At 52.0% G+C, this 12480-nt stretch overlaps 1 protein-coding gene across 3 annotated transcripts in view; it reads left to right on the forward strand.

The window, feature by feature from the left end:
* SUPV3L1 (Suv3 like RNA helicase) overlaps positions 1-11767 on the forward strand; it is a 28093-nt gene extending 16326 nt beyond the window's left edge. For 2 of the 3 annotated variants that reach the window (XM_001380587.4, XM_016427081.2), the window contains 11 exons: positions 440-608; positions 1213-1324; positions 2259-2336; positions 2488-2579; positions 4393-4573; positions 4968-5061; positions 5552-5771; positions 7373-7453; positions 7768-7944; positions 8145-8293; positions 9200-11767. In XM_001380587.4, coding sequence (XP_001380624.1) covers positions 440-608; positions 1213-1324; positions 2259-2336; positions 2488-2579; positions 4393-4573; positions 4968-5061; positions 5552-5771; positions 7373-7453; positions 7768-7944; positions 8145-8293; positions 9200-9623 — 1777 coding nt within the window. In that variant the 3' untranslated portion in view covers positions 9624-11767. Of the gene's footprint in view, positions 1-439; positions 609-1212; positions 1325-2258; positions 2337-2487; positions 2580-4392; positions 4574-4967; positions 5062-5551; positions 5772-7372; positions 7454-7767; positions 7945-8144; positions 8294-9199 lie in introns of those variants that run through there. The other variant, XM_056796377.1, reaches the window with a different exon arrangement.
* The last annotated feature ends 713 nt before the right edge of the window (positions 11768-12480 follow it).

Genomic DNA, 12480 nt, shown 5'->3' on the forward strand with positions numbered 1-12480 from the left:
GGACCGGTGAGTGCAGCCTTGTTTAGCTGACTCTGAGGTGAGTCCCTCTGGTAGCCCAAGAGCAGTGTGTGAAGGCCCTGAATTGGGAGTCTAGAATGGACACCAACTGCATGTTGTCATCTCCCTTATTAGAGTATAAGCTCCTTGGGGGCAAGGATTTTTTTGTTTTTCTATTTTTGTATATTTAGCACCTCGATCGGTGATTGTTTACTGGCTAGTTGGTTACTTGGGTTTTATTAATTAGAAGCCAAGAAGATAAACCTACTTTTGTTGCAACTCGTGCTTGCAGGATTACGACAATCTCATTTTCCAAAGAAGCCACTTGGGGAATGTTCAGAGCCCTCACCCTCACTTGGGGAATTTTCCCAGGACAATCTTGGTTGCCGCGCCGGGGCTGAACGTTGCTACAATTTAGCAGCTTTCCTTCCTTCTTTTTTAGGTATCCAGAAGCCAGATCACTCCGGCGGAAGATTGTGTTCCATGCTGGCCCTACCAATAGTGGGAAGACTTATCATGCTATCCAGAGATACTTGGCTGCCAAGTCTGGAGTTTATTGTGGCCCTTTAAAACTGCTGGCTCACGAGATCTTCGAAAAGAGTAATGATGCTGTCAGTATGTTAGCAGCTCTTCCCCTCCCTTTTTGTCAGAGAGGTACTGGTGCGGGTTGTTCCTTGGGCAAGTCCAGGGGGTGCCATTGGCAGTTTGAAAAAGGAGGAGGCCTTTCTGCAACTTGCTTTTACTCAGTGATAATGGCCTCAGTTGGATGGACTGACTCAGTGTGTTTATGGTCCTTTCTTCCATCACTCATATTGTCCTTGTCTCTCTCGAGAAACATTTTGCAGTTTGAAAAGAATCAGATGAGCCTCAGAATTCTTCTTCCTTCCTTCCCTCCTTACTGTATAGTTCTGAGGGGAGGTGGAGTCACATAGTCAGAGACAGCTTTTCATGTGTATCCTGGACTTTTGAGAATTTAGCCCCTTGAGTTCTATCTCAGGGTTTACTAAACAATTTTCACCTTGGGGGAGCTACATTTTCTTTGGAAATCCATTCTAAGCCCTCCCTGGTCCTGCCAGTGTTTTAACAACTGCATGATGTTAATATTAGGGTAAATCTAACCACATTAGAGAAAAGTCTTTATATGTTTAATAATTTTAAAAAATAACTTGGCATTTTTAAGGCAAAAATTCACAAAAAAATTTTTTATTCTCATAGGGTGTGTTATGTGACTTGGTAACGGGGGAAGAACGAGTGATTGCAGACCCCAATGGAAAACCAGCTGCCCATGTTGCTTGTACTGTTGAGATGTGCACTGTCACGGCCCCTTGTACGTATGAGTGACTCTCTCCTCCTTGGATCCTCTTGAATCTAGCATTAGGTTTCTGTAGTTGGTATAAAAGACCCCCCTCAGATCTGTAGGTGGGTTTGGGCTTAGTAAATTGGAAGGAGCTCTGCATTTGGCCTCTGACCTCAGAGGGCAGAGTCTTGGGCCCTGGCACATGCTTGTCCTGTGACTGCAGGAAGGGACTTCACCCGCCAGCCTCCCTTTACATATTGGGAGAACAGCACTGACAAATCTACCACTGGATTGCTCTGAGGAGAGTGCTTTGTAATCCTGAAAGTGCTCCGAAGCTGGATAGATGTCCCTTGTTTTATTAAAGAAAGAAGTATTTCTGGTGAGACTGCCAGGGTAGGAACTTGAGACTTGGAAGTCTGCCAGCTTGCGGGAAGAGGACATGAGCAGTGGGCCAGGGAGCATGGACTCTGCCCCCAACCCCACTTGGATGAGTGGGAGCAGTTGGTGCTGGGGAGGGTGGGAGGGCCCAGTTCTAGGCAAGACTCCCTCCTTGGTGTGCTCTGAAGGCAGCACTGCCCACCCAGGCTAGAGTCACACAGGCCTCATCTTGTGAGGGATCATCATAACTCCCTTCAAGCCCAGGGAGCTGGCCACTTTATTTGTCTCTCATCCTGGAGACAGCAGAGAACGGCCTTGCTGGAAACTTCATATTGCTTTGAGTCCCTTAGAGATGAAACAACTACCCCCCCCCCCCACACACACACACACACAAAAGGAGAGAAACGAAGGAAGAAAGGTGCACCACCCCAAATGATGAGAAAAGTAGAGTGCTGAAGGCTTCCTGGGATAAAGGAGCAGGGGTGGTTGGGATGGGGGTACTTTGGCTTTGGGACATTGTCCGGGGGAGACGATGCTGTTTCCCAGGCCCTGCTGAACACTGACCTCCATGGCTTCTTGTTTTAAGATGAAGTGGCCGTCATTGATGAGATCCAGATGATTAAAGACCCAGCTAGAGGATGGGCCTGGACCAGAGCACTCTTGGGTTCGTATTTCATCGCCCTCCCCTCGTTTGGTGGCATCAGGGCTGGGCTGTGGTGAGGGCTTCATGGGAGCCTGGAGCCTTTGGGCTGTCTCGGTCTGTTGGTGCTCGTACCATTTACATTCTGACCCATCCTTCCTCTGTCCCCTTCCAGGACTCTGTGCGGAAGAAATCCATCTGTGTGGAGAGGCTGCCGCCATTGATATTGTAACGGAGCTGATGTACACCACGGGAGAGGAAGTGGAGGTATCTGGCCTGCTTCTGCCCTCACAGCCTCAGAGGGGCCTGCTGCCTGCCTTCTACCCTTGCTTTGAATATTGCTACAAGTTATGGGAGAGGCACTGTGGTATAGTGGGTAGAGCCCTGTCTTTGTGCCCCTGGGCAAGGCTACCTTCTACCTCTCAGGGCCTTGGGCCAGGGCCAGAGCAGTTGTCCTCTGCCTTGTTACCATCCTTGCCTACCAGCTGCTCCCTCTCCCTCACCCATAGAGCCAGGCCACATGGAATCTTCCTACTCTGATGGCATTTCTCCCATCTAAGCCCTTCTTATTTTAGACCTTCAGCCCTTCCTCCCTCCTGACTCTTGCCCCTCTGCTCTCTCCTGGATATTCTGTGACCAGGGTAATTCTCCTTGAGTGCAGCCTGACCTAACCATCCCTCTAGCATAAAGGACGGGCCCTGCTTAGCTTGTAGAGGCTTCAGTTGGCGGCTTTAGCTAGCTGCTTCTGGCAGTGCAGATGCATCCGTTGTAGTCACGGACCAGATTGGTGTGTGTAAGGGGTAGAAATGGGGGGGGGGGGGTGTTGTTATAAAAGGTGGACTGGATTATTTAAGAATAGGGTTGCCAGGAATTTAATTAATTCCAAAGAGATTTATTATAAAATATAGAAAGAGTAAAAGCAAGAAAAATCAGAGAGAAGCTAGGGTAAGAGATCTAGGCTACACACGAAATATTTTGTTCCAGCCCATACTCAACCCAGGCAGGAGCTAGTTAGTCCTTAACTGGAGGGGCCTTGACCTTGAGCTGAGGACCTGGGGATGCAGGGAGCCTCTCTCAAGAGGGGAGGCCTCTCCTGAGGCTGGTCCCTTCAGAAAATCCAAGGAAAGGGAGCCAGCCTCTCACTCACCATGTATCAGTCCAAAGGAAAGCAGTCTGAGATCTCAAGCCCAAGCTCCTCCAAAGTCAAGTCGAAGACTGAAGAGAGCCCTCACAGGAAGTTCTTGGCATTTTTAAAGTTCATTCCTTTTTGTCACTTCCTGTGACTTTCTTCCATTTGACATGCACCAATTACAGCTAATGCTTTGCTTAGGACTGCCCAGGGGCAGCTAGTTGATTCTGATTCGTCACCCCCTATCGCAGACGTGGGTCTCAGACCTTCCCCACCTCAGGTGTAAGTGGGGTGTATAAGCTTCTGGTGACTAAATCTAAAAATGGGCTGGGGAGAGTTCATTTAATCTTCACAGTGGGCACTTTTAGAACATCTTCCCTTGGCTACAAGAATCATGTTCCTCCCCTCCCCTCCCCCCACCCCTTCCTGTCGCCGACTCACAATTCCACTGCGTTTTACATGTGTCCTCGGTCAAAACCTATTTCTCTGTTGTTGATGTTTGCACTAGGATGTTCATTTAGAGTCTCCATCCCCAATCGGATCCCTCTTGACCCTTGTGATCATCTATTTTCCTTTGAATGGAGGGATTCTGTCCCCAAAAGAGGATTTGAGCAGATTTGTTTCAATCCAACATTATTTTAGGTTGACTTAATGAAAATAGCGCTACCTAATACTTGTTAGTCCTTCTGTACAGGCTGCCAGCTTGTTTTTGTTATTGTCGTTTACTCCAGTTAACTTTCAGAAATAGGAGCATTGGGGGCAGTGAGGTGGCTCAGAGGTGGCAGGTCCTGGGTTCAAATGTGACTTTAGACATTTCCGAGCTGTGTGACCCTGGGCATCCCTTAACCCTTATTGCCTAGCTGCCACCACTCCTTTGTCTTGGAAGCAATGCCCGGTATCGATTCTAAAATGGGAGTTGTAATGGTTTTTAACGTTGCTTTATGTCTTTAGGTTCAAAATTATGAGAGACTCACCCCCATCACTGTGCTGAATCGTGCTCTCGAGTCTTTAGATAATCTTCAGCCTGGGGACTGCATCGTCTGTTTTAGCAAGAATGACATTTACTCTGTGAGTCGTCAGATTGAGACCCGGGGATTGGAGTCGGCCGTTATCTATGGCAGTCTTCCCCCTGGTAAGGCTGTGAGATCCCATCAGTGGGGCGGGGGCTGGGGCACATCCGTGGGCTCCTCAGTGTTCATAGAAACGCTCTAAAAATAGGGGATGCGTTTTCATCCGCCTGGTCTAAGGCGGCCTCTGAGAGTCTTTTTAGGTCTGTTGGTTGGGGGTCCCCAGAAGCAGGGGGAGAGAGAGCTCTTCGTAATGGGGGGACAGGAAGGGGAGAAAGCCAGGGCTTTGGGACGGGTAGGGAAAGATGGAGGCCTGTGTGGGTCGTGAAGGGTGAGGAGCAGGCGTGGTATGTGGTTGTGGGCACCTCTGGGGGGACGGCTCTGAGGGAGATGATCGGTGATGGGGGGGTCGGATGCCCTGGCCTCATGCAGTGTTGCTTTGTCACTGACCCTGTTTAGGGACAAAACTGGCCCAAGCAAAAAAGTTTAACGATCCTAATGACCCGTGCAAAATCCTGGTGGCGACTGATGCAATCGGCATGGGGTTGAATCTGTAAGTACTTGGTCTGGGAGAGGGCCGTGGGCCCCCCTTTCCCCGGGGCCGACCTTTTTTAAGCTGACTCGCCTTAGGCCAGTCACTGCAGTGGGGCTCCTCCAGGAGGAGGCTTCCTGCCATGGAGAACTGAGCTTATCTGGCTCGACTGTTGGGTGGGCACAAGGAGAGAGGTGAATGCCTGCTGTTAAAGAGCCAGCCGGCCCATGGTTGGCATGTTCTTGTTGGGCCTCACCCTCTGGGGAATGGGGCGCGCTTTGTGCAAGGTTTCTCGGAGTATTCCTGAATTCAGAGGCTGCAAAATGCCACAATGATTGGCCTCAGCCTTGGCACCAAGAACCCTTCCAGGCTCGTTATTCACAGGATTGCCTCTGGGAAGGGAAGGGAAGGAGGAGACGTCCCAGGCTGTCTCTTCTCGTTCTGTAAATGGTGGCTGCAGCCTGGACTATTGAGATTTCTCTGTGATCACTCTTGTTTGACTTTGTTGCAGGAGCATAAAAAGAATTATTTTTAACTCTCTCATAAAGCCCAGTATCAATGAGAAGGGAGAGAAAGAAATGGAGCCCATAAGCACCTCGCAGGCTCTGCAGATCTCGGGCCGAGCCGGCCGATTCAGCTCCAAGTTTAAAGAAGGGGAGGTGACCACCATGTATCCGGAAGACTTGAAATTGCTCAAGGAGATTTTGAATAAGCCCGTGGAGCCCATCGAGGTAAGCCGGCCCATAGAGCGCGTGCCTCGAAGCCCGGAGAGTAGTCAGACGCCCTCCCGCGTGTCCAGAGTGCCAGAGAGCCGTGAAGCCTGCTCACTTCGGGCCTTTGAGGAGGGAGAGCCCGGCGACCCAGAGTGGTGCCAGCAAGTCCTTCATTCAGAAGATTAGGTCCTGGCCATCCTTTAGCTCTGTAGAGACAGACCAGGCCGGCCAGTTGGAGGGTACCTTGGTCTGGGAACCTGGCATTCTCGGCTCTGGCCATGCCTCAGTTTCCTTGTATGTGAAAGGTGTCGATGATAGTTGGACTGTGTATCTCGCAGGGTTGTTGGAGAAAAGGACCGTTACGCCCTCAGGTTCTCTAGAAAGGGGAGACTGTGAGGCTGGAGTTTGAGGGCATGAAAGTAGGAGAGAAAACGAGGGAGACTGTGGAGGCTCCAAGAGCTACATGTCAGCATCTCTTATCACCAGCAGCTCGCTGGAGCTATTTGGGATGGACTTGGGTGACCCTGAATCCTTGAGAGGAGGATAGGTGAGATGTGCTGCTCTAATGCTAGGACACTTGATAAAAGTATATTTCAGAAGAGCACTGGGGTGGATGGAGAGCCAGGCCTAGAGACAGGAGGTCCTGGGTTCAAATCTAGACTCAGGTACTTTTAGCTACATGACCCTGGGCAAGTCATTTAACCTCCATTGCCTAGCCCTTCTCTCCCTTGGGCCTTGGAACCAAATCACCCTTTTGATTTGGAGATGGAAGGTAAGGGCTTTTTGTGTGTGTGTGTGTTTTTTTTTATGCTTCCTGGGATGGAAGCCATTGAGCGTCAGTAATGTGGACCGTTCACTTGGTCAAAGCTCATTTGAGCTCTTTCTTAGTGGTGCGGGTAAATCAGTCATTACAGTTATTTGGAAGTGTGTGGGTAAAAGCTGCCCTAGAACTGCCAGCTTTACGTCCCTCCCAGCCCCTGGCTCATTCTACACAGCGCTGCCCGCGCCCAGGCCTGGGAGCTTGGGTTCAGAGCTGGCTTGGGGACCAGCCGCCAGCCTTCTTGCTGCTCCAGATGGGGGACTGAGGCAGAGGAGAGAGGGCACTCGGTGCGAGTGACGAGGCTCCCAGCCCAGGGACCATTCGGCTCCTTCCTGGCTGACCTCCTCAGACTCCCCTTTTCTCCTGCTTGTCGTACCTTCTTGGTGCCCACGGCCCGTGGGTGAGGGCTAGAGCTAAAGAGGTTAGTCTTCAGGGCTGCGCTCGCCGTGCTCTTGGCCCGGGCCTCCTTTTCAGGGCGTTCATTAAAGACTTGAGCTTTCTTTGCCTCCTCGCTGAGGGTCTCCGGCCAGCCTTGAAACTGCTCTTGAACGTATTTTCTGCTGATCTGCTGGAGCGATAGAGGCCTTGGCTATGTGAGAAGAGCCAGGAAGCCCCTGCTGTCCTCTGAACTGCCTCATTCCTCGTGCAGATCCCTGGATGAGAGGGACAGACACGCTGTTGGGAGCCCTCTGGGGGCCAGTTGGGGCACGTCCTTTCGGGGGGATTCTTGCTTTTCTCCAGGAGGTTTCTCATGTTCCTTGGTCGAGTCTTTAATTCTCTTTTTTCACCCCCCGTAAAGGCGGCCGGCCTTCACCCTACTGCTGACCAGATTGAGATGTTCGCGTACCATCTCCCCGACACCACTCTGGCCAACCTCATTGTGAGTAGGTGCCCTTCCTCCTCTTTTTGTGCTCTGTCTCACCAAAACGCTGGGCGCCGGAGCGTGGGTGGTCCTCGTTTGTTCTAATTAGCCTGTAACTCGCCGGGGTTCGCCTTCCTTCGGCTTCATCCCCTCGCTCGTCCCCAGGCTTTGGACCTTGCCGTTGCCTCGTAGAGTGCCGAGGGGGCAGCGAGCGGGACTCTACGGCCTGGCCCTTTGGACGGGGACAGGAGGGAGGGCTTTGCCGCGTTGCTGTCGGGCCCGGCGCGGACCAGCAGCTTCCCCTGCTCTCATCTGTCGTCTTCTCCTCCCAGGATATCTTCGTGGACTTCTCCCAAGTGGACGGGCAGTATTTTGTCTGTAACATGGATGACTTTAAGTTCTCGGCCGACCTCATCCAGCACATCCCCCTGAGCCTCCGGGTGAGGTACGTGTTCTGCACGGCCCCCATCAACAAGAAGCAGCCGTTTGTCTGCTCCTCCCTGTTACAGGTGAGCCTCCTTCCCCCTCTGCCGCTCGCCCCCGGGGGAGAGTTCGTGTCCTGGGCTCCGAGTGGGAGGGCGCTGGCGGCCCGGGGGCCCGGGCGGTCCGTGGGGTCCCGTCTGGCTGCTCAGTGCTGCCCGGGGAGGGCAGACGCAGGAGTGGACGGCCTCCGCCCCTTGACTTCCCAAGCTTTCGTCTGTGCTCCTAGTTTGCGAGGCAGTACAGTCGGAACGAGCCGCTGACGTTTGCCTGGCTGCGCCGCTACACCAGGTGGCCTTTACAGGCCCCCAAGAACATCAAAGACCTCGTGGAGCTGGAAGCCATCCACGACGTGCTGGATCTGTACCTGTGGCTGAGGTAAGTCGCTGGCTCAGGAAGCGCCCAGCCAGCTGGGGGCAAGCTGCAGAGCTGTAAAAATCGGCCCTTTTCCGCTGCGCACCCATCTTGGAGGCAGCCAGTCCAAGCGTTATCATCCCCATTTTACTGAGGTCGCCGAAGTCGGTGGCTGAGCGAGGCGACCTCGAGGCCTGGCTTTGTGGCTTTCTGCCTGCGTCTCTTCCCCGAGCCCAGACCCCGTCTCACCGTCAGAGATTTAGTCCTTCAGGGCCTGCTGACAGCCTACATGGTGCCGCCCGAGCCCCGTGGCCATAAGGGAAGAGGTGCAGGAGACGTCCAGGCCCCAGGGTGGCCCCCGGAGACAAGGCCCAAATGTGGGGGGGCCTTCCAGCACCAGCCGGGCCCTTAGCATCCTCAGTGTCACATGGAGTTAAAATGCCAGCTCCCGGAGAGGAGGGAGCTGCCAAGAAAGAAGTGTGTACTGATTGAAGCCCTGATGCTTGTGCTCTAGTCCTGACGAGGGGGCTTGTGGGAAGAAACCGCTTTGGGCTCCTTAACGGGCCAGGAAAATGCCTCTCCTTGCCCTGGTTTTTAGAGCCATCGTGATTCTGTCACGGTGGGAAGCCCTTTGGTCTTCTCGAGCAGAGTCAGCACAAGTCGAGCTGCACGTGGGGCCTTTTGTTCTTACGGTGGGAGCCCCTGAGGCGGACTGCGCTGCCCTGGCCACGCCTGTTGGAAATGCCGGGGTGGGGGGCAGACCTTTTCCTGCCCCCGGTCGGTGGCCGGCGGTTAGGCAGAGACGCCCTGGACACGGGGCTTTCTGTAAGGCGGCTCGTCGGTGTCTTGTAGCAGAGAGCAAACAGCCTAGACCCGATGGGTCTGGTGGAGCCAAGCGTCGGGCCCGGCGTGATACCTTTTTCCTTTCAGCTACCGCTTTGTGGACATGTTCCCCGATGCCACCCTCGTCCGCGACCTCCAGAGAGAGCTCGACGGCGTCATCCAGAAGGGCGTGCACAGCATCACCAGGCTGATCCGCATGTCGGAGTCCCAGCGGATGTTGAACTTGGACAGTTCCCCGGCAGGGAAGCAGGGCCAGCTGGCGGGGGCCGCTAAGCCGTCCTCTCAGGAAGGGGTGAAGATCAAAACTGTGGAGGATGCCATAATGGACACTTTGGCTTCTAGGTCCCTCGCCTCGAAGCTGGTGCAACAGGGGCGCCTCACGCCCAGCATGCTGAAGCAGCTGAAGAAGGAGTGGTTAAAGCAGCAGCTGGTGGAGGGGAAGGCCAGCGCCCAGAATGAGAACCAGTCCGAGGGGACGAGGAAGAAGAACAACAACCCTAACGCTGACTAGATTTTTAGACACCAAATAAAAAAACAGTATCTGTTTGCCAAGCCTTATTCTGGTTCGCTTCTGGTGCCGGCTGCTCTCCTGTCTGGGCGCCTGGCTGTGGACAGAAGGTCGCCGGGACAGGCTGAGAGTTTGGGTACCTGCTGGTGGCCTGGTTCACTCCAGCTTGTCTTGGATCGTGAAACTGGCCCCAAGTACCCAGAATATGTGGGCAGTGTGTCCTTGGGTCTGTGTTTAGAATGTTGTAGTAGTAACATCAATGGTTCTCACGTCCCTCTGCAGCCTGCAGATCTCCCTACGAGTCCCCGAAACCATCCCTTTCATCCTTCCTTTTATTATAGCACATGGATGCTCCATGATATTAATTAGACTTTGTCCACCTGTTTCCAGCTGATAGACGCCCCATTTTTTTGCTACTACAGAAATTGCTGCTATAAATATTTTTATACGTATAGATCGTATTCTTTTCTCTTTGGTCTTTGGGGTGTCACTGGGTCACAGTTTAGTGACTTGTGGGCCAATGTGATGGGTGTGAGATAGAAGCTCAGAGTTGTGTAATTTGCATTTGTCTAATTTATTAGTGATTTGGAACTTTTTTTCATATGGCTGTTGATAGCTTGGATTTCTTAGTGTGAAAACTTCTGAAGCACTGTAGAAGACCATCTCTATAATGAGCTACAGAGCTGTGTTAACTGGTCAGTCCATAAAACCACCCGTTATAGTGAGTATTTAAAAATCCATCTCCTGGACCTCTTTTTTTCAGTGTTTTCAGACTAAGCTTTGAATACTTGGAATGAAATCCTGATTTACAATGTTGTATCTCTGGGGTATCCAAGAAGACTTTGCTTCATCCCTAGTTACATTCAGAGCCATAGGGCTGGAGTGGGACTGGGCTGATGAAAGGAAGGACCGTGGATTTGGATTCAGAAGAGTCAGACTTCACTCCTGGTTTGGGTTATTTGCTCCTCGTGGCCGTGGTCCACTCACCTCCCTTTCTGGACTTCATTTATGTAGGTGAGGAATCTGAGCTCTAAATCCTCCCTGCCAGATTTTCTCTGAATTTGGGGGGGCTCCCATGTGCCCCAGAACTGAGCCAGCCCTGCTTGGGGTGGACACTTTCCCTTTGGGTGGGTGCTGTTCAGCAGTACAGAGTTCACTGATATGGGTAGTCATGATGGTAATAGACTTGGATTGAGATGACAGTCTTCAGGCTTCTGACCTTTGCCTTCTGGGAGCCTTTGGAAGGGTGTGGTTCTTCCTCCTCCCTCCAGCCCCCCGAACATTGGCCTCTGCAGTTCAGCTGGCTTTTCCCCTGCTTTGGAACATAAAAGAGTCCTCCAGTCTTCCTGTCTGAGAAATTCCTAGAATTGTATTAAGTCACCAATCCGTAGAGCGGACCCTGTTGCGTTTACTAATTGTGGTGAAAGGGTTCTGCCAGCCCTCTCCAGACTCCACACCTTTGTTTGGAGGTGGCGACTCATCCTGTGACCTTAGGGGAATTACTACAAGATGAAGCTGGGGGGGTGGGTAAGCAGTGCCAGGTCTGAAACTGGGAAGACCTGGGTGCAAACAGGGCCTCCGACACTTTCCAGCGAGGTGGCCTTGGGCAAGTCACTTCACCCCCATCACCTCGCCCTTCCTGCTCCGCTGCCTTAGAATGGAGACTAAGAAGGGGAGGCTGTTTTTGTTGTTTTTTTAAAAGAAGGACTTGGACGTGCACCTATGTGTAGCTAGAAAACATGGAGAAATAGTGATGAAGTCAGTCCCTTTGAGGGAAGCACCAGGAGCCACTCCTTAAATCGTGAGTTGGCTGAAGGAGGTGAGAGGGAACGTTTCCTCCTAAGCCAGAGTTTAAGGCAGGCTTGGCTGGTGTCCCAAGCTCGTGAGCACCCGTGCTTTTTTTTTTCGATACTTTTACAAAGAGATTTGCTAATCATTGGCCATGTCTGAGGGAAGGTGCTTAGGTTGGCTGGACTGTATGCCACACCCTTTGAAGGCGCCATTTTGGAAAGGAGAACAGTAGAACTACAACATGACTGTACCGATCACCACCTCAATCCAGAGAGAGCTCTATCTATACACAACACACACCACTGTGAAATGTATGTATACTTGATTCAAATTAAAATGCTTTCTCCCTTTTTTAACATAGTCTTTGTTATTTAATGTTGTCATCATCTCTGGCCTCCCCACTATTCTCTTTGGTATGGGACACTCCAGTGTTCTACAAGGACAGATTTCCTTGTCGATTTTGTACCTTCTCTTTGCCAGACGTTACAGGGGACCTTGAGGTGCATTCTGGGTAGTGGAGAGCAGATTCAGCACCACCAGGGCTGCAGCGATGGAACTGTGTGGACAGGTTCTTTGTCCTCTATCAGTTGGCCGGACCGACCTGTGTTCGTTAGGAATGACAGTCGCCTGCAGTCTGTTTTTCTGTGTTTGTGTGCTACAGAACTGCTTGGAAATGCAGAAAGAGGCTCGGGATCTTTCCCAACCGTGTCCCCCTTGTGGATGGCAGGTATGGGCCAAGTGGATGGGCACGGAATCCTCCACCCTCCCCTTTCCAAAGCAGTCCTCAGTGAGGAGTAAGAGCCATTTCTGATTCCTGGGAGGTAATGAGGTAGGTGAACCAGAGCAGGCTTTCACAATTTCAGAAGTAGCTGTCTGCAAAACCAGGGTCTTTGCCTCCTCAGGCATCAGGCATGACGCCTCCAAATGGCCTTTGTTATGGGCCATCCTTTTCTGTGATCGAGTTGCTGACAACAGGCTGTCTGGATAAGCACCTTCCAAGGCACCTGGAAGAGATGACAGTGATGCTATTTGTTTTCTTGGCCTAAAAAAGACCTACAATGGGACATGG

The sequence above is a fragment of the Monodelphis domestica genome, chromosome 1, assembly GCF_027887165.1.
Source record: "Monodelphis domestica isolate mMonDom1 chromosome 1, mMonDom1.pri, whole genome shotgun sequence".
Classification (NCBI taxonomy): Eukaryota; Metazoa; Chordata; class Mammalia; order Didelphimorphia; family Didelphidae; genus Monodelphis; species Monodelphis domestica.